This window comes from Aethalodelphis obliquidens, unplaced genomic scaffold (assembly GCF_003676395.1).
Source record: "Aethalodelphis obliquidens isolate GAN/ISIS:26980383/991018 unplaced genomic scaffold, ASM367639v1 scaffold4, whole genome shotgun sequence".
Lineage (NCBI taxonomy): Eukaryota > Metazoa > Chordata > Mammalia > Artiodactyla > Delphinidae > Aethalodelphis > Aethalodelphis obliquidens.
The window spans coordinates 4,259,464-4,285,368 of NW_020837948.1; the positions used below are offsets into that span (position 1 = coordinate 4,259,464).

Below are 25,905 nucleotides of genomic sequence, written 5' to 3' on the forward strand. Positions count from 1 at the left end.
GTATGTGCTGGTGTAAAAGATGCACACACCTGTAATATAAATCCCGATTTTGAAAGCAGGTGTTTGGGGGAGATTCGTTCTGTACCTTTCCTTATGTGTGTACTGAAAGTGACTGTGAAGCGTGTGTGTGGGGGGACATATGGTTTTGCTCATTTAAATACAGTCTACTAGAAGCCTTAGGAAATCAAGTTCTGCCTCTGAAAAAAGGTATAAGATTGCATAGCTTCCAAGATATTTTTTGTTACCACTGAATACTGATACATAGTAGAATAGTAATAATACAAATCTAAAAAGTTAGGGGAGTAACGTGTTCTCATTATTTGTGTTAGTGAACGTAATGAAGCTGTGGAATTCCTCTTTGTGGTGCTATTTTGTGCTGCCAAGGTCTGCCACTGGAATTGCCAAGGAAATCCTTCCAAATTACCTCACTGACTAGTCAAGAAAGGCTATCTCTCTTTTGCCTAACTCACAAGAACTATTACTAGTAGAAATAAGCAAGATAAGATAAAACTGGCAATGGCTAAAATTGTACATGGCCAACTGTGTTACAGATTTTTCTAACACTGAAAACTGCAAAATTTATTGGTAAAAAAATCAGATTTCGTAGGAAACAATAAAAAACTGCAAAAACTATAATCAGTGATATTGTAAATAACCAAAACTTGATCAATAAATTATAAGATTTACATCAAAAAGATCTGAATTTGATGGGAATGTTTTGAGTAAAACAAAACTGAAAATAAAAAAGGCAAAAAATATATGCAGTATCAAGATTTTATCAATTAATTAAACTGTCCTAATGGTATTTGCCCCCAATTGCTTTTCTTAACAAAAATTCAACATTGGCATAATATTCATTATGTTTATGTTCACAAACATTGAGTCAAAATGTATTCAGGGTCAAAGTGTCTGTACTTTCAATCAACAAATTCACAAAAGAACAAATACCTGAAAAGACAGCCCAGTACATGCCCCGTGCTAATTAAATGATATTGCCTAAGAGAGCCACGAGAGTTGAACCATTGGAGAATATCCCATAGATCCCCAAACTGAGAACAACTGCGAGTATGGTCTCTAACCTGGATCTCTCAATAGGCAGAAGGTAATGAGGAGAAGAATGGTTTGACCCAAAGGGCAGAGACAGGAAAGCACACCATGCTTCCCAGGTGCTTTTTTAATCAACCGGCAAGTCTGTAGCCAAAGGTTCATTTTGTAGAGTCACTGGTACTCAAGTTGGAAAGGAAGATTAAAGCCTGTTGCAGAGTAAGTTCTGTGGCTTCACTTTCACAGTTGAGTCTATCCCAATTCTCCCTAGTATACCGGCCCCACCTTCAATTTAACTAAATTAAGCACTTTAACACTAGGAACTTTACAATGGACTCAATGTTTATATCCCCCAAAATTCATATGTTAAGACCCTAGTTCCAATGTCATGGTATTAGAAGTGGGGCCTCTGGGAGGTGCTTAGGTCATGAGGGTGGAGCCCTCATGAATAGGATTACTGCCCTTTAAAAGATATCCCAGAGAGCTCTCTCACCCTCCCTGTGCCATGTGAGGACACAACAAGCAGTCTGCAACCTGAAAGAGGGCTCACACCAGAACCCAAACATGCTGGCACCTGATCTTAGACTTAGAGCCTCCAGAACTGTGAGAAACAAATTTCTGTTGTGTATAAACCACTCAATCTGTGTAACTTTGTTATAGCAACTCAAACTATGACACGGTTAAAAAAAAAAACAACAACTCACATGTTGGGTTTATGGATAAAACAAAGTATTTATGGCACCAATCGCTCACCCATCACATTTCCCCACCTGGGCTGCAAACAGAAGACAGGTGAGTCCAAGCATACTCCCCATTCAGTGGGTGCTACCATATGTTGACCACGGTACTCCTACTGACCCACGACTTCTTTCTGCACCCTCATATTTCTCTTCCTGGGTGTCAGAGTATTACCCCAATAAGAGGGAAGCATCTCTAGCTACAGAGGTCCCAGCTTTTGTAGTCTGGTCCCAGCTTCTACCCATCAAAGCAAAGCTGAGTTTTCAAGACCATTACGTAAGAAGTATTGTAAAGGGGAAGACTTATTTTTCATTGACCTACTTCCTGTTACATTTTAGACAGAAGAAAGATTCTAACTACTTTTTCTTACTAGATTATATTTTTCAAACTTTTATGATGAATAATTTTAAGAAGTGCAAATTTCGAGAGAAGATTATACTGAACCCTTTGGACCTATCGCTCATCTTCAACAATTAGCAAATCAAAGCTAATTTTTGTTTCATCCTACTTCCCTTCTCTCAACCCTGTAGAATTTTGAATCCAATCCCAGGTATCATAAAATTTCATCTACAAACATTTTTCTGTGTATCCTAAAAGATAATTTTCCTTTTACTTTTCTCTCATCTTTCTGTGCTGCAAGTTCACTGACATTTTTTCTCCATTATCTGTGACTTTAATGCCCAACCACTGAATTTTTCATTTCAAATATTATATTTTTCAACCCTTTAAGTTCCACTTGGTTCTCTTTTACATCTTTCATTTCCTTCCTCGTGATGTCTGTATTTTCCTTTAAATCCTTGAACATAATGTACATATTTATAGTAAGAACTGTTATAAAGTCCGTAACTCCTAATTTCATCATCTCTATCATTTCTGGGTTACTGACTAAATTTTCTCGTGACATGGATCATATTTTCCTACATCTTGGTGTGTTAGTAATTTTTGATTGAATGATGGGCACATTACATGTTATACTGGTGAGCATCTAGATTTTGTTGTCTTCCTTTAAAAAGTTTTTTTGCTTTATTCTGACAGGCTGTTAAATTCTTACAGATGAGTTTGGTCCTTTTCAAACTTTCTTAGAGTGGACCTGGAAAAACTTTACCATAAGAATTGATTATCCTTGTACTATAGAGACACACATCTGGGTCTCTACTAAATGCTCAGGGTAATCAACAAGGATTCTCAACTGTGGATGGTCACAGCTCAAACATCTTTCCACTCTGGGTGAGCTCTAGAAACTGTTCAGCTTGCAGCTCTCTTGCCGTTGTTTGTGGCGTTTTACTCTATGCATTCATGACTTAGCATTCAGGGAACATTCAAAAGGACACCTGTGTACATTTCTGGACTATTTTTGTTTGTGTTTGGTTTTGGGTTTTGGTTCTGTATAGTACCTTTCTCTCTGGAACTCTGCCATATAACATCTAATCACTTCAGCCTTCCTGAACTCTAATCTCTGTGTCTTCAACTCATTGGGATCGCCTTCTGTGCTTCTGGAATCCTTCTCCATACCCTGCAGACTGAAATGTGCTTCCAGAAAAAAATAAAAGACAGGGCTATCATGTGGCTTACCTTGCTTGTTTCTCTTAAGGATCACAGTGCTCTGCTATTTCCAACGTCTGAAAATAGTTTCTTTTTTTTTTTCCAGTTTACTGCTCCATCATGACTGGTAATAGAAATCAGGATTCTTTTCCTAAAACAGAACTACAAACATAAAAGAAAACTAATCATTTCTTTTCAAATACCCAGTCAGTATTCAAGTTTCTTTGACTGAGAAGACAAGTTGAATAAATATCCTAGCTTGCTTTCTCTCTTCCTTAAGGTCTCTGTTCACATTTTACCTTATCAGAGTAGTTGAGCAGGTAAGAGCAAGCTCTCTTACCTCCCTCCTCTGATAAGGTGAAATGTAAACAGAGACCTAAAGGAAAAGAGAAAGCAAGCTTTGCAGACATCTGGGTGAAAAGCATTCCAGAAAGACAGATCAGTGTGTGTTAAAGGCCTGCATTCAGGAGCAAGCTGGACAAGTTCGAGGAACAGCAAAGAAATTAGTGTGGCTGCAGCAGAATAAATAAGGGGGAGATGGCAGAGATGAGGTCACAGGATAGGCAGAGTCAATCATGCAAGGCATTGGAGGCCATGGTACCGAGTTTAGATTTTGCTCTGAGTATGACTGGAAACAACTGGACAGTTCTGAGCACAGAAGTGACATCCTACAACCTCATTTTCTAATGGATCACCGGCTGCTGTGTAGAGAACAGATGATTCTAGGACAAGAGCAGAAGCAGGGAGACCAGTTAGGAGGCCACTGCAGTAATTCAGACAGGAAATAGCTGGGTTTGAGGAGGTAGTTGACGGTTATTATATTTTGGAGGTAAAATCAATAATATTTACTACTGGATTGCCTGTGGGGTGTTAAAGAAAGAGAGCAGTCGAGGAAAATTCCAAGTTTTTTAGCTCAAGTAATGGTATAATAGAGAGTTCCTCTAAGGCAGGAAAGACCAGGGGAGGAGCAGTTTGGAGAGACAGTAGATATGGAAATCAAGAGTTCGGTTTGAGATTATCTATTAGATCTCCAAGTGGAAACATCAAGTAGCAACTGGATACAGATGCTGAAGGTCAGAGAGGATGGGGCTGGACACATAAATTGGGGCATGTCAGTCTACTTAAAGTAAACTGTATGCAATGCCTCAACTGTGAATGTGGACAGATGACCCGAGGACCAAGCCCTCGGGCACAGCAATATTTCAAGGATGGGAAAATGAGAAGTATCTTACCCAGCAAAGGAGACTGAGATAAGAGAGTGGTGTCCCAGAATCCAACCAAAGTCACTGTGTCAAGACCCAGGCAGTGATCACTTATGTCGAGTGTTGCTGACAGATCAAGTAACATGCGGCCTGAGACTTGACCACTGACTTTGGATGCAAAGTTCCTGAGTAGCAAGAGGGGATGGGATCCACCAGGCAAGCAGAGGACTTGCCCTTAGCAGGAGTGTGGACACTTCATCTACTCTAACAGGAGGAAGGTGGAGTTGAGGGCACAGAGCAGGTAGCTTGGTAAATGCAGTGCTGACTACAACGTGCAAGTTTTCTGATAGTGTTGTTTCTATTTTCTCAATTTTTTTCTCCATATTTTGTAGTTATTAAGCATTGTATTATGTACCAGGCACTGTGCCAGATACTGGGGAAGCAGCTATAAAATAAGACTAATACTATCTTGTCTCTATTTTCTGGAGCTCTTTAATTATAAAATACTGCTAATAATAATAACAACTTTTAAGAGGAAGACATTGAGCACTGTGTTCACTGTGTTCTTTGTGCTGGCACACCCTAAGGTCCACAACCTGATATATTCTGCTCAGACACGGAGAGGCTTGAAATGGTAACAGGCCCTTACTGAACGAGTCCTCACATGCTACTCCCGGGCACTGCCAGGAAGGCCTTGGAGCAGCTAGAAACACAACACACAGTTCTCTTCCCCCATGACTCACGAATGCAGTCCTTTGGACAGACTGGCTATACAAACCATGACTGCCTTGCCACCAGGAGCAGCCCTAGAGCTGAACAGGACTTTAGGACCCTAACAAGTTCAAACTGGTCCCCCAGTGATGGACAGAGAGGTTGACCACTAAGAGATGAAGGGCCTTGTCCAGGTGTCCTTGCTTCTGCCCTTCCCACCCTGTGCCTCAGTAGATGCTCAGCATAGGAGCTAGAGATCCATTTAAAATGTAATCAGGTTTTGCCACTCTTTGCCTCAAAACTCTTCAGTGATATCACATTCTCCCTCAGCATGACAGTCAGTGTCACTATAAAGGCCTACAAAGCCCTCCACCTCTCTACCCCACCTCTATGCCCTCATCTCACATCACCTCCCACCTCATTCACTCTCTTTCAGCCCCACTGGCTTCCTTGCTTCAAACGGTTTCTGCCTCAGAAACTTAGCTTAGGCTGTCCCCTCTGCCTAAGATTTCTTCCCACAGGCAGCACCATGGCTCACACCCTCACTTACTCAGGTCTATGTTCAAAAGTCTCCTTCTACCAATCACAAGCACTGAAACTGAAACTGTGATTAAAAATCTTCCAACAAACAAAAGTCCAGGACCAGATGGCTTCACAGGAGAATTCTATCCAACATTTAGAGAAGAGCTAACACCTAACCTTCTCAAACTCTTCCAAAACATAGCAGAGGGAGGAACACTCCCAAACTCATTCTATAAGGCCACCGTCACCCTGATACCAAAACCAGGCAAAGATGTCACAAAGAAAGAAAACTACAAGCCAATATCACTGATAAACACAGATGCAAAAATCCTCAACAAAATACTAGCAAACAGAATCCAACAGCACATTAAAAGGATCATACACCACGATCAAGTGGGGTTTATCCCAGGAATGCAAGGATTCTTCAATGTACGTAAACCAATCAATGTGATACACCATATTAACAAACTGAAGGATAAAAACATATGATCATCTCAATAATGCAGAAAAAGCTTTTGACAAAATTCAACACAAATTTACGATAAAAACCCTCCAGAAAGTAGGCATAGAGGGAACTTACCTCAACACAATAAAGGCCATATATGACAAACCCACAGCCAACATCGTTCTCAACGGTGAAAAACTGAAACCGTTTCCTCTAAGATCAGGAACAAGACAAGGTTGCCCACACTCACCACTATTATTCAACATAGTTCTGGAAGTTTTAGCCACAGCAATCAGAGAAGAAAAAGAAATAAAAGGAAACCAAATCAGAAAAGAAGTAAAACTGTCACTGTTTGTAGATGACATGATACTATACATAGAGAATCCTAAAGATGCTACCAGAAAACTACAAGAGCTAATAAATGAATCTGGTAAAGTAGCAGGATACAAAATTAATGCACAGAAATCTCTTGCATTCCTATACACTAATGACAATAGATCTGAAAGAGAAATTAAGGAAACACTCCCATTTACCATTGCAACAAAAAGAATAAAATATCTAGGAATAAACCTACCTAAGGAGACAAAAGATGTGTATGCAGAAAACTATAAGACACTGATGAAAGAAATCAAAGATGATACAGACAGATGGAGAGATATACCATGTTCTTGGATTGGAAGAATTAACATTGTGAAAATGACTCTATCACCCAAAGCACTCTACAGATTCAATGCAATCCCTATCAAAATAACAATGGCATTTTTCACAGAACTGGAACAAAAAATTTCACAATTTGTATGGAAACACAAAAGACCCCAAATAGCCAAAGCCATCTTGAGAAAGAAAAATGGAGCTGGAGGTATCAGGCTCCCTGACTTCAGACTATACTACAAAGCTGCAGTAATCAAGACAGCATGACACAGGCACGAAAACAGAAATATAGATCAATGGAATAGGAGAGAAAGCCCAGAAATAAAACCACGCATATATGGTCACCTTATTTCTGATAAAGGATGCAAGAATATACAATGGAGAAAAGACAGTCTCTTCAATAAGTGGTGCTGGGAAAACTGGACAGCTACATGTAAAAGAATGAAATTAGAACACTCCTTAACACCATACACAAAAACAATCAAAAAATGGATTAAAGACCTAAATGTAAGGCCAGACATTATAAAACTCTTAGAGGAAAACATAGGCAGAACACTCTATGAAATAAATCACAGCAAGATCCTTTTTGACCCACCTCCTAGAGAAATGGAAATAAAAACAAAAATAAACAAATGGGACCTAATGAAACTTAAAAGCTTCTGCACAGCAAAGGAAACCATAAACAAGATGAAAAGACGACCCTGAGAATGGGAGAAAATATTTGCAAATGAAGCAACTGACAAAGGATTAATCTCCAAATTCTATAAGCAGCTCATACAGTTCAATATCCAAAAAACAAACAACCCAATCCAAAAATGGGCAGAAGACCTAAAGAGACATTTCTCCAAAGAAGATATACAGATGGCCAACAAACACATGAAAGGATGGTCAACATCACTAATCATTAGGGAAATGCAAATCAAAACTACAATGAGGTATCACCTCATTGGCAGAATGGCCATTATCAAAAAATCTACAAATAATAAATGCTGGTGAGGGTGTGGAGAAAAGGGAACACTCTTGCACTGTTGGTGGGAAAGTAAATTGATACAGCCACTATGCAGAACAGTATGGAAGTTCCTTAAAAAACTAAAAATAGAACTACCATACGACCCATCAATCCCACTACTGGGCATATACCCTGAGAAAACCATAATTCAAAAACAGTCATGTACCACAGGCTTCCCTGGTGGCGCAGTGGTTAAGAATCCACCTGCCAATGCAGGGGACACAAGTTTGAGCCCTGGTCCGGGAAGATCACACATGCCACAGAGCAACTAAGCCCGTGCGCCACAACTACTGAGCCCACGTGCCACAACTACTGACACCCGTGCACCTAGAGCCCATGCTCCTCAACAAGAGAAGCCACCATAATGAGAATCCCACATACTGCAATGAAGAAGGGCCCCTGTTCACAACTAGAGAAAGCCCATGAGCAGCAACAAAGACACAACACAGCCAATAATAAATAAATATATATTTTTTTAATTCAAAAAAAAAGGAGTCATGTACCACAATGTTCAGTGCAGCACTATTTACAATAGCCAGGACATGGAAGCAACCTAAGTGTCCATCAACAGATGAATGGATAAAGAAGATGTGGCACATATATACAATTGAATATTACTCAGCCATAAAAAGAAACAAAATTGAGTTATTTGTAGTGAGGTGGATGGACCTAGAGTCTGTCATACAGAGTGAAGTAAGTCAGAAAGAGAAAAACAAATACCATATGCTAACACATATATATGAAATCTAAAAAAAATTGGTTCTGAAGAACCTAGGGGCAGGACAAGAATAAAGATGCAGTCATAGAGAATGGACCTGAGGACACGGGGAGGGGGAAGGGTAAGCTGGGACGAAGTGAGAGAGTGGCATGGACATATATACACTACCAAATGTAAAACAGATAGCTAGTGGGAAGCAGCCGCATGGCACAGGGAGATCACCTCCATGCTTTGTGACCACCTAGAGGGGTGGGATAGGGAGGGTGGGAGGGAGGGGGACGCAAGAGAGAGTGGATATGGGGATATATGTATATGTATAGCTGATTCACTTTGTTATACAGCAGAAACTAACACAACATTATAAAGCAATTATACTCCAGTAAAGATGTTAAAAAATAAATTTTAAAAAAAGAAGAAACTGAGAATGAAAAAAAGAAAAAAGAAAAAAGTCTCCTCAAAGTGAAGACTTTTTTAAACAACCTGTTTAAAATTGCAAGTTTGTCCACCCTCACTGTCCTCCCATTCTCCCTTCTCTTTTTCTTCCTAACAGTTAATATCTCTGACAATAAATACTACACACTTTCCTTTGTTTCCAGCCTGTCTCAATTAATATTAATGTTTCTCTAATCATACAAATTGTAGTTGATTGTTTTCATCTTCTGGTAGCTCTTGCTCCATGTAGGTACCTGGTTTTCCCAAGGCCCTCTCTCAATGGCCACATAGTGTGACAATACTCTATTACTTCCCCAAACCCCTACTGGATATGTAGGTTGTTCCTCTTCTGCTGTACAATTCTGTGGAAGGGTAAAACCCAATCAGAAATATATTCTTCCTGAACTCCCGATGCTTTACTTGATTACTAGCAGAATTTTGAGAAGCTTCTAGATTGTAAATGCAGGAGATTTAAAGCAGGGGCAGAGGAGGTGGAAGCCACAAAGAGCCTAAGATCACATGCAAAGGTAGAAGAAAAACCAGGACACAGTATGAAGGAAGCCAAGAGGCACTTCCCCAGTGGCACAGTGGTTAAGACTCCATGCTCCCAATGCAGGGGGCCCGGGTTGGATCCCTGGTCAGGGAACTGGATCCCACATGCATGCCACAACTAAGAGTTCACGTGCCAGAACCAAGAAGCCAATGAGCCACAACTAAGGAGCCTGCCTGCCATAACTAAAGAGTCCACGAGCCGCAACTAAGGAGAAGATGAGCCACAACTAAGACCTGGTGCAAACAAATAAATTTTTTAAAATTAATTTTTAAAAAACTTAAAAAAAAGGAAGCCAAGAGAAGAGCGTGACTGAGGAAGGAGGGGTGAATTTGCTAGCAGGCGTGTGTGTTCTCCAGAGCTGTAAGACAACTTGCTTTGGGGAGTACCAAATGAACCAGAGATCACAGATTCTTCTGCCTGGAGAATCTCCAACATCAGTTCATACCATAGGAATATATCTTTCTTGCCTGTATCATGAGCAGCCACTCTGGGGTAGAGGAAAGAGCTTATAATACAGCTTGTGACTTGGAGAGTGTGTCTATACAGACACTCACCAGAGGACTGTGACAACATTAGTGGTTCACACAAAGCCATGGAGCTTGGAGGGCAGGAAGCCTCTTCACCACGCATGTCATTTCTCCATCTAGGAAGAGAATTATGTCATGAAGACTCTCTCAACCCAACTCTTACAGAGAACCTGGCAGTGTTTTCTTAAACAGATGCCCCAGTTGAAAGCTCAATTGATGGAGTGAGATGTAAAGGCCTAGCACAGTAGGAAAATACACTTAAAGAGAGGGAGAGAAGGAAAGAGATTGGGACTGATTATCAAGAAGCCCAGTCCTGACTGTGTCCCTTCTGCCTTGGTGGCTCTGCCTCTCTGAATTTCAGCTTTCACATGTGTAACATGTGAGGATCAAGCTGCTCGTTCACGTCACCCACCAAGGATTACAGACTCTTCGAGGGCAGTGCTAAGTCTTAGCTCCAGAATCACACATCTAGGTTTGACCAAGAATAAAACTGCAAAATCAAATGGGCTGTGTTCCTCACCTAAATCATTCTTTTGATGGTTTCCTCACTTATCTAGGTAAGATTTCCAAGTAGACTACTGCAGCTGACCTGCCAAAATTTCTCCCCGCAAGTCAGACCACGCTGCTCCTCCACTTATCACCTCTAGGAGCTAACTAGCTTAGGGTGACACATGGCCTGAAGGAGGGCCTTTCAGGATCTACTGGGCCTTCACTAAGCCTCCCTGCTGCCGACCTCCAGCCCCAACCCGAACCCCCACCAACCCGAAACCATACTAAGCCTCTTGCAGTCCCCTACAACAGCCTGTTCTCCCTCACATCCACAGCCACTATGTGGAACACCTTTCAGCCTCTGCTACCTCCTGGTTCCTCACGCCAGGTGTCTCCTCCTTCATTCAGTCAACAGATATATGTTATGCCAGGCACTCTGCTGGGTCTCATGATTGTAATACTGACTGCTCTTATCACTGTGTATCCACAAACAGTCCCCTGGACGTTTTTATTACAGCATCTGTCACCCTATAGCACTACTGTTTGTGGACACATCTGTCTCTAGCACTAGACCGAGCTTGCTGGGGAAGGGATAGCATCTTCTTGGTTGTGGTATCCCCAGAATGGTGCCTGGCACAAAGTCAGAGCTCAACACTGTCCGTTAAGTGGTAAATGAGTTCCTGACCAGTGAGAGTAAGTCTGTGCCTAGTAGACGCCATGGTGAGCGACAGCGCAGTGGAAAGAAGGTCCTGAACCGCCTGTGTGACTTTGGATAATTTACTTGCCATCTTCATACACGAGCCTGTTCATCTGTAAAGTGGAGATAATGACAGTCGGTACCTATCAAGCTGGAAGGAAGCTTTAGTGTTGGAGAAGTGTTTAGCACAGGGCCTAGCACCTAGCAGGTCCTCAACGATGGTCAGCTACTAAAATTAGAGATGGGGATGAGCTTTCTTAGAAAATGTTTGCATCTATTAATATCCTCTCCTTGCCTGGAAAACAAATGAACCCTGAATGTGTGTGAGGCCCAGATTTGTTGCAAAGGACCTGCCACTGAGATGGTGTTTGGATGTTAGGGCCTGAGGATTGAGGGTTTCTAGGGATATTCTCCCACCTGTGAGTTAACAGAACACCTATATCCTGACCCAGTGATCAGAAGTTGACCCAAAACAACAGACAAGCCTCCCAAGATGTGGTTAGGGGGCATTGGGACAGTGTAGAGAAGCCCTATGTAGAGGAAGGGGCTATGACCATTTAAGGAATGCACACAGTTAAGTCCAACAGGACTTTGAAGGGGGATCCCTTCTGAATAGCATCTGAGGCAGGAATGGGAGTGAACCACCTTTGGAACTGTCAAGCCCCATCTCAGCAGCCTGCATGCCGTTACTTAGAACCTGCCTAAATAAAGCTACTCATTTCCCTCAAGGCCTCCCAGCATTTCCCAACCTGTTCCTCTGCTAGTCATCCTCATTAATTATCAGTGACCATGCTCTCTGCGCTCCAAGCATCCCTCAGTGAAGCGGAGTTTGCCTGAAGGAGGCTCCACTGCCCAACATCCTTACTCTCTAAGCCCCTGGGCTCTATATACTCGTCTGATTGACATGCTAGAGGCAAAAGTCCAGGGGGCTCAGGTTGGATATAAAATGCTGAACTACCCTCAGCACCCTGGAAGCAGGGGACCTAATTTCACTCACTGAAGTACTTAATTTCACACATTTCTTTTTTAATTAAGCATTCCTGCTGCTCAAACCCTTGGGCCCATGCTACTTTTACTCATGGACTTGGAATAATTTAAATTAGTCTGGGTAAGTTAATATGTAAATCTAGGAAGACTGATGTGGGCATTGGACCAGCGAGGAAGTGATTTGCAATGCCCAATGAGGAGCCTCTGTATTGGTCAGAAAAGTCAGTTTACTGTAAATAATTTGCATTTCAGATTCATAGAGCTTTTAGTGCTGGAAATTAGCCCAAAGCCTCAAGAAAATCAAGGGACTTATCCAAGGTCACATACCCAGTAAGAGTGACCAAGGTAGAACTGAACCCAGGGCTTCCTGAATTAAAATAATTGATAACCTGTAATTCTCCTAGTGCTCAGCAAAAAGCAGTTCCGCTAAGACATCAGGAATTTTAATGGGGGGGCAAGGGCATAGAGGAAAGTAACAACATTTTTTCCAGCCTGTAATGGTTTTTCCAATAACATATTTTAAATATCTATTTGAACAGGCACAGATGAAAGTACATTTCATTGTTAAGGAAATTTTACTTCACTGAATTACCACAAAAATTTTCAAAGTGTAAGCTTGGGAAGTATGGCTTTGTTAAACAAAAAAAAGGGGGGAGCAAGGTGTGTGTGGTGGGGGTAGTCTTGTAAACAGACCTGCGATGTTTGGGGACACTTCCTGCTGTCCCCCTCCAATGTGATACAGACATGCAGCTCTTAGAATCTGTTTCGTCAAACAAAGCCACAACTTCTCTAAACAGCTGTGGAAGAGGCAGGAGGAACCTGGGAAGGCAGGCCATGATGTCTGATGCACGAGAGCCAGGGGAGTGCCGAGGGGCTGGCAGTGTTAACCTTTAGGGGATATGTGGTCAAAGAGCTGGAATTGTTTCACTAACCAATCAGTTACTGATTCTTTTACCATATTAACCTTCTAAGTATGCAGGTGAAGTGTAGCACGGCGTAACACAGAATGGGCTAGTTCTGAATCAAATCTTTCCTATGTCTGAGTAGCTGTGAACTCTCTGATGTTAATTAGAAAACATTCAAGAGTCTTTTTTCTTCATTATCTGCTTTCAACTCAATTCTATTTCCTGGAGAAGCAAAGAGCATAGTGGTCAAGAGCATGGGACTCTAGGAGGAGACCTTCTGGACTCAAATTTCAGATCTCCTGCCTCCTAACTGGGCACATTACAATTCATTATGTCTAAGGAAATATTAGCTGTAAAACTGGGATAATAAGAGAATGTACTTCATAGGGTTACTGCAAAGATTTGAGGGAGTTAATATGTACACATACATGTACATAATGTGTATATATTATAACAGATATAATATGTACACATAGTAGGTGCTCAAAATGTTACCAACTAATTTTTAATAATCTAAACTAATTTAATAATCAATGAAGATAAAGGGAGAGAATAGCAATATTCAATAGAAATATAAGGCAAGCCACACCATAAGCCACATATTTAATTTAAAATTTTCTAATAGCCATATTATAAAAAGAAAGATGTGAAATTAGTAATAAGAGATTTTATTTGACTCAGTATATCTAAAATATCATTTCAGATTTTAAAATGCTGAGATATTTTACATTTTTTGTAAAAAGTCTTTGAAATCTGGTGTGTATTCTACTTGTACGGCATCCCTCAATTTAACTGGCCACATTTCAATTGCTCAGTATCCACATGTGACTGGTGGCTACGATACTGGATAGTACAGGTATATAAGGATACACACCCAGTTGTTAGTCTCAGCTACCTCAGGAGGCTGGCTTAGAGGTGGGATGGGGGAAACAGCAACATCTCGTTGACTTCTACATCAACATGTAACAGTGAAGACATATGTCTTTAAAATCCAATAAGTTATAAAAGAGTAAGGAAAAGAAAAACTAATAACCCAAAACTAATGTTCACTGAAAAATTCGTAGAAATATAAAGGAAAGCATTCTAATCAGGGAGTTAGGAGAACTGGGTTCTAGGACATATGTGGGACCTTCAGAAAACCCTTTCCCATTCCTGGACCTCAGTTTCGTTATACCTAGTTTAGAACTGGATGATTCCTTATAACCTCCCAGTTCTTAAAATATATAAATGTCAGCCATTACATTTCTCCTATATTTCCTCTAAGAATCTATCAATGGATGAGAACTCTCTCCTCTCACCTGGAGATGGTTTAGCTGCAAGCAGAGAGACAGGTGACACGAATTCTTGCCGTCTGTGGGTTTCCTGACTATAAATCTGCCTTTGAAGGCATGTTTTCGTTTGCTGCTGGCTCTCAACGTTCCCAGCTCCAAAGAACCTACATTTACATCTGTACCCTGGTTCCCTTCGTGCCCCCTATGGTCACACACGCCCGGAAATGCAAAATGAGCCTCACCTTCTCACTCTCCCGCAGGAATGATTTGGTCCGAATGCAAGGAAATCTGGGAGGAGGGGCCGCGGGAGTACGTGCTGCACCTGTGGAACCTGCTGGATTTCGGAATGCTGTCCATCTTCGTGGCCTCCTTCACCGCAAGGTTCATGGCCTTCCTGAAGGCCAGCGAGGCCCAGGTGTACGTGGACCAGCACGTGCAGGACGACACGCTCCACAACGTCTCACTTCCACCAGAAGTGGCCTACTTCACCTACGGTGAGTCCAGTCGGCGGCTGTTCGGCTACGCCTTCCGCTCCGCGCGCTTCCGGGGCGTGGCCAGGGGCCGTCAGCGTGGCTTGTCCCGCAGCTGGCGGTTTGTAACATGGGTGTGGCCAACTTTGGTGGTTTCTATTGTCAAAGCAGACACCGCCCCGCCACCCTCCAAGAAAGCCCTAGTCCCTGCAATACAACCAGCTGAATAGAACGTGTAATTAGTGACTACGAGAAATGAATCGTTTTGTGTTGGAAAGGATGGATTTGTTTTGAGAAGGTTCTTGGAGCGTTTCGGGGGCGATCCTTTTATTTCTTTTCTTTTTTAAAGAAATCTCATTTCTGATGTGGATCCAGGAGCTTTTCCTTACATATTGGATCCCTGTATTTTCTGCAAAAATAAGTCTTGCTTTCCCAGTTCAAAAGTTATTTTCTCATGGCAAGATAGGTTCTTAGAAGATGGCTTAATTCTTTCAAACCACAAGGCCATACAGTGTGAGATGCTAGATTGAATTTTTAGTAATAAGAGTTAAAGCATCCATTTATCAAGGATCCTCTGGGTGTCAGGAACTGTATAGACATTTTACACCATAAACTCCAATCATTGCAACAGCCCCACAGAAAGGATTTTGTTGTTGTTGTTCCTATTTTATAGAGGAAGAAACAGGTTTTCGTGGCATGGCTTACAATGTTCCCAGAAATACATTACTGCCTTGGATAGCAAGGGATCCTGGTCCAACATGAAATGAAAACGATGCAGAATGGCATAGTGTTTATGTTCGCAGGCTTTGGAGTTAGAGAGACCTGGATTCAAATCCTATTTCTGTAGCTTACTGTAAGGACTTGTTTACTAAATTTTTCTGACCCTCTATTTTCCCATATGTAAAACTGGGATAATACATGTCAGAAAGTTTGTTTCGAGGGTTAAATAGTGCACATGAAGAATTTTGCACTGTGTTCTGAAATATTAAATGCTCACTAATAGTAACAAGTTATTATCACTACTACCTCTGGGGTCATTTTCTGGCTCAATCACTGTAGCTTCTGTACTAAAAGAAAGATGAGTGGGGAGAAGAAACAATAGATATTTGTTGTTACTGGTAAATTAGCTGGACATTTAATAGGCACTCACTAGTGGCAGGAAAGGTTTGAGTGTCAAATGTCCCTGTTAGATGGAAGATACGTGGTGTGTGTGACCACAGAATCTTCATAATCAGGTACAGCAATGATCTCCAGAAGCTTGGCCACTTAACACAAAACTTGAGTTGCTGCCCATATTCAATGTAGATTGTGTTACACAGATTATGTTACATGTAAATGTGGTAGGGAACCCCACACACACACTAAGACATGGAGAGCCTTGTAGTATTACAAATCATCCACTCTTCATTTGTTGGTTTAGCAAATCCAGACATTTTAGAAGCATGGGTTTGCATATTTTCCCCTCTATGCTGCTCAGGGTTCGTTAAGGAAAGATGAGAGAATCTTGATACTGCATTGAATACTTTTCTTAGGGCTGTGATTCAAACCACAGTATTGCTGCTATTCCTTTTCTGGAATAGAATAGGAATTTTCCTATTCCTATTGCTTCTAAAAGGACTTCTATTCCTTTTCTGGATTGTATTAAAGTCTCACCCATTAAAGTCTCACCCAACCCAAAGCTTTGCAGTTTATTGCCCTTGCATTGTGGTTCATCAGGTACCCTTGAAATCTTTTGCATCTCAAAGGGTTGGCTTGTGCCCCAGTTATGGAGGCAGAGCGCCCTCTAGTGGTCAGCCAGGCAATGGTTCCCTTCCAACCTCTACAGCACCAAGTAGGCAGGTGTTTTCCAGGTTATAATAGGGCAATTTTTCTCCTAGAAACAGCTCCAAGGGGAAGAAAATCCCTTTGTCTGAATCATCAAAGTGCTGTTTGCTTTTACACCCATCAAAATTCTTACAAGCCAATCAAAGCAGAGTACTTTTCACTAAAAGTCCTGACCGAGTCACCAGGGTTTGACAACAGCTAAATCTATCTTAATATATTGATTATAGGAATGGCTTTTATTATTACGACTGAGGTTTAAGATGATAAATTATAGGGGAGAGAAAAAAGGAATTCCTTTTGGCGTCTGTTTGAAGAATCTGAGTCCTATTTCATGTTATCCAAATGTGTTATTTATATCCATGGAGGGCAACAGATATATTGGAAAAATACATTTGTTCCCCTTACTTGTCTTTCTGAGTTTTATGACCTTGATGAGAACATAAAGTCTATAACTTTATATATTTCTGCATATAATTTAGAATGCACTACATGAGAGTCTGTGTCAAATGGAGGCCTGGCTCCCCTTACTAAAGATCTCTCACTGCTCTTCATGATTATAATTGTTTAACAGAGTCTAGCTTTGAAAATAAAGAAGAAAATTATTCTCTTCCATCTCCCTTGGGGTGCCAAGAATCCCTATGTAATATCCTTGCTATCTGCACTTACCTGGCTCTGAAAAGGACCACATACCCCAAATCCAGTCTTTAGAATGGCAGTAATAATACCTCCTCTACAGGGCTGTCGTGAAAACTGCAGCTAATATAAGTGTAGGGGCTAATTTAGGTTTCTCTATGTTTCTCAGTTTAAGTTTCACTTAGTATTTCTCAACAGGGGCACAATTGACTTGTTCAGCTGGGCAGTTCTTATGGAACAGGTCTGTCTGGAGCATTGCAGGATATTAGCCTCCCAATAAGACTCCTACCCAGTCATTGTAACAACCACAGATGCCCACACACACACTCTGCCCCAGGAGGAAGGTTCTACCCGCACTTGAAAATCACTGTATGTCTTGACACATAGAAGGCAGCTTATTAAAGAAAGCTGCTGCTCCTTGCACCATTAGAACTACAATAGAAACACTTTACAGGTTTGCTCTGCTGAAGGAATATACCCAGGGCAGCTCAGACCCTCACCAGTGACCACAAGCAGAATCTCCCCAGCACAAGACAGGTCCCAGGACTCTTGCCACCTGGAACAGGGATGTCATAGCAAACCTGGATGACTGGTCACCAGCTTTGGGGCCTTAGCTCAGTCAGGGAGCAACTCGCAGACACACACTGCCTGAGGAACCAAACCCAAGAGCATTTTCTCAGGCAAGAACCTTCAGATTCCTGGCCCCCGTGTGAGCTCATTTGTTCTGATTTATGGCTAAACTTGTGGTTAGGATTTCATTCAGCCATTTAACAAACATTTATCAGCACCTGCTGTGTGCCAGACCCTTGCCCCCAGGAACCCCTGAGTGGCCTGCAATTTGTTTTCCAGCTAAGCACTTTACATAAATGATTTCATTTCATCTTCACCACATTGATATTATCCCCAATTTGCAGATGGGGAAAATGAGGCTTAAAAAGTTAATTGGACAGCCTCTTCAATAAGTGGTGCTGGGAAAACTGGACAGCTACATGTAAAAGGATGAAATTAGAACATTCTCTAACACCACACACAAAAATAAACTCAAAATGGATTAAAGACCGAAATGTAAGGCCAGACACTATAAAACTCTTAGAGGAAAACATAGGCAGAACACTCTTTGACATAAATCGCAGTAATCTTTTTTGATACACCTCCTAGAGTAATGAAAATAAAAACAAAAATAAACAAATGGGACCTAATTAAACTTAAAAGCTTCTGCACAGCAAAGGAAACCATCAACAAAACAAAAAGACAACCCACAGAATGGGAGAAAATATTTGCAAATGATGCAACCAACAAGGGATTAATCTCCAAAATATATAATACAAACAGCTCATGCAGCTCAATATCAAAAAAACAAACAACCCAATCAAAAAATGGGCAGAAGATCTAAATAGACAGTTCTCCAAAAAAGACACACAGATGGCCAAAAAGCACATGAAAAGATGTTCAACATCACTAATTATAAGAGAAATGCAAACCAAAACCACAATGAGGTATCACCTCACATGGGTCGGAATGGCCATCATCAAAAAGTCTACAAATAATAAATGCTAGAGAGAGTATGGAGAAAAAGGAACCCTCCTGTTGGTGGGAATGTAAACTGATACAGCCACTATGGAGAACAGTATGGAGTTTCCTTAAAAAACTTAAAATAGAACTACTACATGATCCAGCAATCCCAATCCAAAATATATCCAGAGAAAACCATAATTTGAAATGATATATGCACCCAAATGTTCATTGCAGCACTATTTACAATAGCCAAGACATGGAAGCCACCTAAAAGTCCATGAACAGAGGAATGGATAAAGAAGTGTGGTATATATAGATAGATAGTTAGATAGATAGATAGATAGACACAATGGAATATTACTCAGCAATAAAAAAGAATGAAATAATGTCACTTGCAGCAACATGGATGGACCTAGAGATTATCATACTAAGTGAAGTAAGTCAGACAGAGAAAGACAAATATCATATAACACTTATATGTGGAATCTAATTTTTTAAAAAGATACAAATGAACTTATGTATGAAACAGAAGCAGACTTACAGATATCAAAAGCAAACTTATGGTTTCCAAAGGGGAAATGTGGAGGGGAGGTACAAATCAGGAGCTTGGGATGAACATACACATACTACTATTTATAAGATAGATGATTGACGGGGACCTACAGTATAGCACAGGGAACTCTACCCTGTGATAACCTATATGAGAAAAGAACCTAAAACAGAATGAATATCTGTATATGTATAACTACATGAATCACTTGGCTATATACCTGAAACTAACACAACACTGTAAATCAACTATAGTCCAATAAAATTAAAATATTAAAAATTTTCTAAATGACAATAAAAGATTTTAAAAGCAAAACAAAAAGGTTTATTGACTTGCCGAGAGTCATATTTTACATACAGCCACTGCATAGAAAGGCCACTTTCGACCTCAGGTCTGTCTGACTCTAAGTCTGTGTGCCTCCCCACCACCTCCTTGTGAATGGGACAGCCCCTGCTTGCGGAGCTCAAACACTGGGAAGGAAGACAGGATAGCAAGCAGCATGGCGAGTGCATGACAAGAGGGCACACAGGATACTGTGGGAGCAGCAACGGGTACAGGGAGGCTGCCCCAGCCTGTGCAGGGCACAGAAGGCTTCCTGAAAGAGATGACACCTGAGCAGAGTCTTGAAGGGTGACTGGGATTGAAGTGAGGGGAGAGTGTTCCAGGCAGATGGGCCAGCATGTTCCAAGAGGGAGGGTGGCACCTTCAATGTATTAGGATTAATGTAAAGACAAGGGCAGGAATGGCAAGGGATGAGGTTAGAGGCCTCTGAAGATGCCTAACTGGTTTCTCTTCCAGAGCAGATTCTGTTGCCCAGTGAGTAACCCAGATCGTTTTCTTTTAGCCAGGGACAAGTGGTGGCCTTCAGACCCTCAGATCATATCGGAAGGGCTGTATGCGATAGCTGTCGTGCTGAGCTTCTCTCGAATCGCGTACATCCTGCCAGCCAACGAGAGCTTTGGGCCCCTGCAGATCTCCCTGGGGAGAACTGTGAAAGATATCTTCAAGTTCATGGTCATTTTCATCATGGTATTTGTGGCCTTCATGATTGGGATGTTCAATCTGTACTCCTACTACCGAGGTGCAAAGTACAACCCAGCGTTTACAACGTGAGTACCCCCTTTGCTCTCTCCTGAGGGGCTCTGCGGGCTTCCCAGGGATCCTTGGCAGCCTCTTGCAAGTGTCTCCTCATGGAGGCTCGGGTTTCCTTGGCATTTCTAAAGCTTAAAGGCAACTTTATTCAAGGGTGGTTTCGAGTTCAGGTTCTGGAGTTGGAAAACCAGAAGAGCTGGGTTTAATCCTCACTTTGCCACTTACATGCTGTGTGGCCATGAGCATGTTCCTTAACTTCTCTGAGTCTTAGTTTCCTCAACTTTAAAATGAGGCAACTAATAATACGTGCTTAATAGGGACAGTGTGAGGATTCAATGAGCTGATTTAGCTGCCACACAGTAAATTAAATAAATGGAAGGAATTATTACTGTTATGATTGTCTTAGCTATGTTACCTAGAAAACAAAGCCCTGGGCAGGTGTTGCATGCCAATATTTCACTGGAGAGAGGGAGTTGTAATCCAAATGAAATAAGATCAAAGGAAAAAAGGAAATGGCGTGTGTGGGGGGAGGGAAAGCACATAGAGGTTGCTGACCTGGCCACCGTCTACCAAGGCATACAACTTGGTCACCACAGACTTCTACGGTGAGACATATAGTACTACGTCTCAGAATAGCCCATCAGGATAGAATTAGATAATTTATCAGCCAGACCTTCTCCATCTGCTGTCTTTTGTCTTTCATTACTCAGATTCACTCCACAGAACATTAGTGTACCTACACTTCTAGGTCCGCCCCCGGGGAAGCCATATCTGCACAGCATGGGAGGTAGGTCTGCCTGTGGGCACAGGTCAGCAGCTCTCCGTGCCTGGCTGGGCAAACCAGTGCTGTGCACGGGCACCGAGCAAGTCCTGCAGGACCACGTGCCTCAGAAGCAGTAGGGAAGGCCCAGGCGAGGGAGGCTAGAGGCACGCGGTGTGACCGAGTGACAAGGCACTGTCAGGCCGACTGACTCCGGGGTCCCGAAGGAGCTGCCGCCTCCCTCACGGGGTGGTGTCGGAGCTCGCTGAGCCTACGTCCACAAAGACCCAGAGCTCCCCCCCCTCTGGGGGATGCTAGGGGGTCTCCTGGAGGGCCATCAGGAGCCGTGAGCAGTGGTCCAGTAGAAGGATCTGGCAAATCTGAGTTTACACTGGCACAGGCATTTCATAGCTAATGACCCTAAGCCAACAAGTCGCCTTGGCAACTCCTAAAATGGGAGGTGAAGCTGTGAATAGGATTTGATTGATCTGAGCCTCCGTGGCCTCATCAGCAAGATGGAAACAAGACTTCCCACCCTTGTTCATAAATACCTTCATACATAAACGAAGGGATTCTGGAAAGTGCCTGAAGCTCAGACGCGTTCCAGTCCAGGTCCTGCCCCAGGCTCACCTGGTCCCAGAACTGCTCCCTGCCTTCATCAGGCTCCGGCCCAGAGTCTCGAGGGAAGGACAGTCAGGTCTCCAGCCACAAGCATGGCAGCTGGAACCCACAGGGCTAAGCACTTGCGGACACTGGTCCCCAAGAACCCCTGAGCGGCCTGGAATTTATTTTCCAGCCAGTGACAGTGGCGGAGCCGTACCATGCAGGCTCCTTGAGCAGGTCTCACCTTGCAAGGGGCCTCCACTTGACCCTTCTTCCAGAGAAATCACCCTTCAAGGGACGGTCCATGACTCGAAAAACCCAGACCAGGTGCGATGGACCCTGTGCCCCTCAGCTCAGAATCGTGGACAGCGTTGCCCTGCCCGAGGAGAACTGCCCAGAAGGGTGGGCCTCTGATGCTGCTGAAGCACAAAAGCTGTTACTCGCGGAGGCAAAGAAGTAGTTTGTGTTCACAGAGAACAGGTGCCTGGCCAGCGCTGAGAAATGCACCCGAGGGGTGCCTAGCTCTGTGTCTCAGCACACCACACACCCCTGGCTCAGACAGACTAGGTTTCAGTCTGAGCTCTCCTCTTACTGGCTGTGTGACCTCGGGCAAGTGTTTAAGCCCCCTGGGCATTCATGTCCCCAGCTCTGAAGTGAGAATACCAAGATGGCCAGCTTCACAGGATTGTCGTAAGGATCCAAAAGGAAGAAATCAGATTGAATATAGTGCTTGGCATATAATAAGCCTTCAATGAATAATAGCGATCATAATGGGAATGATGAGTAATAAGGAGGAGGGGGCAGGATGAGCTGTAAGAAAGGACACCTGGGGACCGACTGGCTCTATAGGACCTTTCTGGACAGGGACCTAGCCTACCAACGGTCCACCAGATCAGGCCAAGTGCGTGAGTGGATCAGTTGGACTACTTTATAGCACTCCAACACTCAGTGATTAACTGTTGAAGGAATGAAATAAGCTTGAATCACCCCAAAGCAAATTTGCTCTGGATCTGCTAGAGGCAAAGCTAACTGTACACACTCAGTGTGGGATGCATCGTTTATTGATGTCAAGATGTCAGTCAATACACAAAGACTCTCACCCTCCGTGGTAAGCCCTGATGTCCCTCCTGTGTTTCCAGTCTAGCACGATGTCTTGTACGTAGCATTGCTCACTAAATGCTTCGTAAAGAAGAATGAGGGAATCAACAGGAGAAAGGAAGCCAGATTCGAGGCAGTAGGATAAGCAGTTGACTAGGAATCTGACCATGAGGACCTCTGTCCCATTTCTCCTGCCCTGGGTGTTCTGTGCAATTCCCCTTTGCTCCCCCTACAAGGAGGCTGCACTGTCAGCCCACAGTCCCTCCGAAAGTTGGTAGCGCGACACATGAAAAATGAAAAAGGTCATGACTTAAGAGCAGGGCTGTCCAGGCCACAGATCTCAGCTGGACACAGCACAGCCAATCTATAAAGGGAGTCTCTGGGATCAGGAAAAGTCATGGGGAAAGGTAACAGCAGGAGGAAGGGCCAAAGCAATTGGCTTGTCCCATTGCTGGGAACTGAATGGAGCTTTCTAGATGTGAGAAAGCCAACCAAAGAGGATTCAGGCTCTCCAGGATGGGCAAGGGAGAGAAAAAGGCGAAAGCAAGCACAGTAAAGAAAGGACAGGATATTTATCGCCTTGGCAACTCCTAAAATGGGATGTGAAGCTGTGAATAGGATTTGATTGAACAGGAAAACAGTCAACAGAGTGGTGAAGTGGAGAGGAAAGAATGGATTTTTGTAAATGTCATCTCTTACCTTTTGACTGCTCTCTGGAGCGTATCACCCCCCACCCCCAGCCCCCAGAGATCTTCTCTGATAAGCAAAAAGCCACAGGAGGATAAAGGCTGCTCGTGCTTGAGGGGGACGCAGAGCTATTCTGAGCTCCAGCAATGTTGATGATGAAGTCCAGTGACTCCCTTGGTGAATGCTTCATAACAGCCCACACCCGGGCCACCCTGCCCAGCTCCGGATCATCCCTTTTGCCCACCCCCAGGGCGCCCTCTGTCTGTGTGTGGAATTTAGAGCTCTAGGGTAAGATGGTCCTCTCAGCTGCTTCTATCGAGTCAGAAGACTCAACGCTGCAGAAAGGAAATTTGGGCTGGAGCACACTGTGGGTACTCTTCCCCTATCTTGGCCCCCCTCAACCCCACCCCAGCCATGTTCAAGGACAGCTTGGGTCCCTAAGGGAGTCCACTTTGAAAGTCAGCTGTTAGGAACCAACAGACAGCTAGCTGTCTCACAAGAGCCCTGTTCACCTAGGGGTGTGGGCCCAGGCCAGCTCACAAAAGCCAGTCCCACCCGAATCCCACTGAGTTATAGTCCTGTCCCAGATGGAAGGGGGAGAGACAACCTGGGACAAAAGGAAAGAGAAGAAGAAAGGTTTCTCCACCAGCAACAGACCCACAGCCCTCAGCCAGGCCCCGCCCTAACCTCCAGTGTGTTCCAGTTCCGGAATCACCATACCTCCCTCCCCACCCCCAAATTCCCATCCCGTCCATCTGGCAGACCTCAGTGAGGGGAGGTAGAGGAAAACAGACAGACTGAACTGATTCTGCCCAAGGTATGAATAAACACACGGTGTGAACAGTCTTCATTGAGACCAGCGTTACGCAGGCCACACCGGAATCATCCAGGGAGATGGCTAAACCTGAGTCTTCCCGGACCCCACCCCTGAGAGAGCCTAGTTACCTCCTTTCCAGGTAGGCCTAGAAGTCAGCACAAACAATCCACTGGGGGATTCCGATATAGGTGGTCTTAGGACCACACAGGGAGAAATGCTGACCTGACTCTACCTCATCATTACTCAGATGGGGAGACAGACCACGCTCAGCTCTGCGCACTGAAAAACAAAAAGAGCTTGTTAACCTAAGTGAGTGTGTTATTGATAGGATTTCAAGCTCTGTGCAGTCAGAATACGTAGCCAGATTCCAGCGGAGAGCATGGTCTGCCGTCACATCCTAGGAGCAGTTAGGAGGCAACTTTCCAGCCTCCTCTCCCTTCAGAACCAAAGGTCTGGTTATGTTTCACAGCTGCTTCAGTGTCGGGGGCTGGCGTGAAGGGAGGAGCAGGAAAAGGGGCACGTGTGCGCACGGGTTATTGGGTGGTGAGCTGGGCCTGCCTGCGCGTGACAGATGGGCACCAGCTGGCAGCTCACTGTCTCTAAGTCACTTCTGTTAGAAACTGCAAAATGACCAGAGGTGAGGAGGAGAAGGTGTGCAGACCAGTTTTATGCTCCCAGAGTATAAAATCTAAGTGTCCTGAGACGGGGGTAAGGAAGTGGAGGTGAAATCACCTAAAAATGCATTTTCTTTCAAAGAGTCTTAAAGTTCTCAATTCCAACTGTTAGAAATTTTGTTCTTATTGGGAACATACTTTTGATTTTTATCATGGAAGTCAGTAGACAAATAGGATTTGCTTTTTGCAGTTTTGTTGTGCAGCCACCTTTGCTGGAATGCACATGTTCCATAGGCAAAGGCTTTCTGCTTAGAGATCATATGGAACCTTGGGGTCCAGCACTCTAGTTTCAGTGTTGGAAAAACAGAGACAAAAATCCTTGGCTCACTAATGAAATACAGCTGGGTGAGAATGTGTAGGAAAAGGGTGGCCTTCCCTATACTCGGACTGGTGACCATAAGAGGACAGGTACACAAAGAAGAATGGGAGGGGCTGGGGGCAATGAAGGGACCCAGAGCAGGGAAGTGAAGGGCTCTCTAACATAACCCAGGATGGGCTACTGGTCTTCTCTTTGGGTGAACTTGGCCTCCCCCACTTAATTTTGACTGGAGATTAAATGTAGGCCCTGGGCTTCCCTGGTGGCTCAGTGGTTAAGAATCCGCCTGCCAATGCAGGGTACACGGGTTCAAGCCCTGGTCCGGGAAGATCCCACATGCCGCGGAGCAACTAAGCCCGTGCACCACAACTACTGGGCCTGCGTTCTAGAGCCTGCCAGCCACAACTACTGAGCCCGCATGCT

The 25,905-nt window shown here is 43.4% G+C and overlaps 1 protein-coding gene and 1 long non-coding RNA gene across 2 annotated transcripts in view; one reads left to right on the forward strand and one right to left on the reverse strand.

Annotated features, from left to right (window-relative positions):
• Nucleotides 1–12,375, reverse strand: part of LOC113614942 (uncharacterized) — a 39,814-nt gene extending 27,439 nt beyond the window's left edge. Inside the window, exons 1-2 of the long non-coding RNA XR_003430786.1 lie at nucleotides 10,122–12,375; nucleotides 3,355–3,486 (exon numbers count right to left, since the gene is read on the reverse strand). This is a non-coding gene — a long non-coding RNA (uncharacterized LOC113614942). The remainder of the gene's footprint in view (nucleotides 1–3,354; nucleotides 3,487–10,121) is intronic.
• LOC113614908 (short transient receptor potential channel 7) overlaps nucleotides 1–25,905 on the forward strand; it is an 81,298-nt gene that overhangs the window by 38,762 nt on the left and 16,631 nt on the right. The window contains exons 4-5 of the mRNA XM_027096769.1: nucleotides 14,704–14,937; nucleotides 20,280–20,544. Of these exons, the coding sequence (XP_026952570.1) occupies nucleotides 14,704–14,937; nucleotides 20,280–20,544 (499 nt within the window). The remainder of the gene's footprint in view (nucleotides 1–14,703; nucleotides 14,938–20,279; nucleotides 20,545–25,905) is intronic.